Source organism: Pygoscelis adeliae, unplaced genomic scaffold (genome assembly GCF_000699105.1).
Source record: "Pygoscelis adeliae isolate BGI_AS28 unplaced genomic scaffold, ASM69910v1 Scaffold298, whole genome shotgun sequence".
Lineage (NCBI taxonomy): Eukaryota > Metazoa > Chordata > Aves > Sphenisciformes > Spheniscidae > Pygoscelis > Pygoscelis adeliae.
Window position 1 is genome coordinate 3,879,692 of NW_008825303.1, and position 2,294 is coordinate 3,881,985.

The window sequence follows — 2,294 nt, forward strand, 5'->3', positions numbered from 1 at the left end:
TTTCTTTTTTTTTCCCCCCTTCACAGCTCAGGCTTCAAAATGTACTTCTGACGACATGGGCTGCCATGCTCAGGAAATAGTAAATAGAACCACTGAGTATTGTAAATGAGTGTGGGTTTGGTTTTGGTTTTTTTTTTTTCCCTCAGCCGAAGTGCCGAGGGGAGATCAGACTGCAGGGTATCAGCTAACGTCCATGCCCTTTTTAGCTTTCCTTTGAAACGGAATGGAAAACCAGTGTGGTTTCTACAGGGGCGGCGTCGGTCGGCAGCCCGACTACAATGGGATTTGTTCTTGCGTAGTCTTGTGAGCTCGTAAAGCTTCAGCCTTCCCTCCTGCTTAGACTAATCATTGAAGTTGTCGGGCTAGATGCTGGATTGCCACCCGGGGTCCCTGCTGAGGAAGGATACAAAGTCTTCCTTTGAAGACTTACACGTGGAGGTCAGACCTAGAACCCACAGCAGCTTGGAAAGTGATTGTTGGGGACAGACATAAGAGATTTGGCAGCCTGGCTTATGGAGCACGGTTTGCAAAGCGGGACCCGATTGCTGCGCGGCCCCCGTGCGTGCTCAGGCACAGGTAAGCAGAGCAGCTCCTGTGGGTTGAGCGGGTCGGTCGTAAACGGGGATGACCGCTCCTCTGCCAGCGGCGAAGGGATCCGTATTTGAAGAAAAAAAAACGTTTCAGCTTTCATTTCCCGGGTGGAAGGATTTGCTTGGCTTGGCTGAGCCAGCAGCCTGGAGCAGACGTCTGTCTGCTTTGCATCCTGCCCAGAGGTCATCATTTTCTATTTTGGTTAAAAGAGCATCTCGGGGCCAGCTCGCCTGGAAAGTCCTTCCTGAAGCCTTAGATGCTCGGAAAAAAGGTATCGGGAGCATGTGGGAGCCGTGTGCTGAATCTCTGCCACCCGCATCTCTCATTAAATGCCAGAGAGCGGGTCATTTGGAACTGGGACGATAAAATACTTGAAATAGATCTTTCTGGGCACTCTAGATTTCGTGCTGTCTGGACATTGTGGTGGCAATCCCCCGGTCTTCTTTTAAAGGTCGTCTTCTGTTACTGCAATGAGACTTGTGAAGCTGCAGCGATGTACGTGCTTTATCCAGCATTGCTGGAGGGATGGCGGGGACCATCTCTAAAGATTTTTTCCCACCCCGTCCTCTCTGGTGCCTAGGGTGATTTTTGTAGGTTTTCATGCAGGCACTTCCAGTCACTTTAGTGGGATATGATCCGCACCGGTGGACAGCTCGGTCCTGTCGTTTTGTCTCTAGATCTGGGGTTTGCGTACGAATTGCTGTTCTGAATCGCATCGGAGGTCTGTCTGTCCCAATAACCCCTAGTAATCACGGAGAGCAGTCGCTATGGAAAGAGTAAGGAATTGGGGATACCTGTCACGCTCCCTCTGACTTCATCAGCCAGTGGTTGTACCTAGGCCATGGAGTTCGTGGCCTCCAGGGGACCTGCCTTTCAGGAGCTGGTCTAATCCTCTTCTCAGCCTATTTTTGCTTTTGGGCCCCCGATACCCTGCGGCAGGAAGGCCAGCAGTTTAACGATGTGGTCCCTGCTTGAGATCTCCTCTCTGGTTACTTCACCTGACGCCTGCCCCTCACCCCGTCTCTCTCATGCTGGATCTTGCGCTGGGGGAAATCCTTCTTCCTTAGCTGCCTCCACACCAGTGCTCGATTCGGTGACTTGTTGTGCTTCAGGCCATGCAGTTGTCTCTTCTAACCTTCTCTTACTCTTCCAGTTCAAATTTGTGGGCCTGCAGAACTTCCCCTGCTCCTCGGACAGCCTGTGTAAGGTGCTGGCTATGGACTTCCCCTTCGAGGTGAGAACACGCAGGCGGGGGCCTGGACCTCAGCCTTAGAGACAGCCCCGCTGCGCATCTGCCAGTGCTTGGAGGGAGGCGCAGCCCCTTCGTTTGGGAACTGTGCTCTCCTGAGGCCTGCGGGAAGCTTGCTGAGCTGCGCTGTCGTTTCCGTGTATGGGGGATGGCTGCCTTTTTTTATGCACGTGGCTGATCTGTTACCCTGTCACCAGGTACAGGCCGCGTCCAACCAAAACTCACTAGCGAGAGTTAAACGGTAGTGGTCCCTGTGTTTGGGCTGCCTTTACTGCTGTTGACTCTTGTCTGAAAGAGCCCTTGGGGAAGAGAGGGTTGATGCGGACACCCGGACCGCCTCCAGAAGCAGCGTAGCTCACATCCACGTGGCTCAGCGTGGACAGCTGACAGTTCTAAGGCCAAAGCTGGTACTGCCTCCTGCCCCGGGGCGGGGGGGGGGGGGGGGGCGGGGGGA

The 2,294-nt window shown here is 53.7% G+C and overlaps 1 protein-coding gene across 1 annotated transcript in view; it reads left to right on the top strand.

Annotated features, from left to right (window-relative positions):
- Positions 1 to 2,294, top strand: part of SNUPN (snurportin 1) — a gene marked incomplete at its 5' end in the record, with an annotated part of 7,904 nt that overhangs the window by 1,498 nt on the left and 4,112 nt on the right. The window contains one exon of the mRNA XM_009330116.1: positions 1,745 to 1,825. Within this exon, the coding sequence (XP_009328391.1) occupies positions 1,745 to 1,825 (81 nt within the window). The remainder of the gene's footprint in view (positions 1 to 1,744; positions 1,826 to 2,294) is intronic.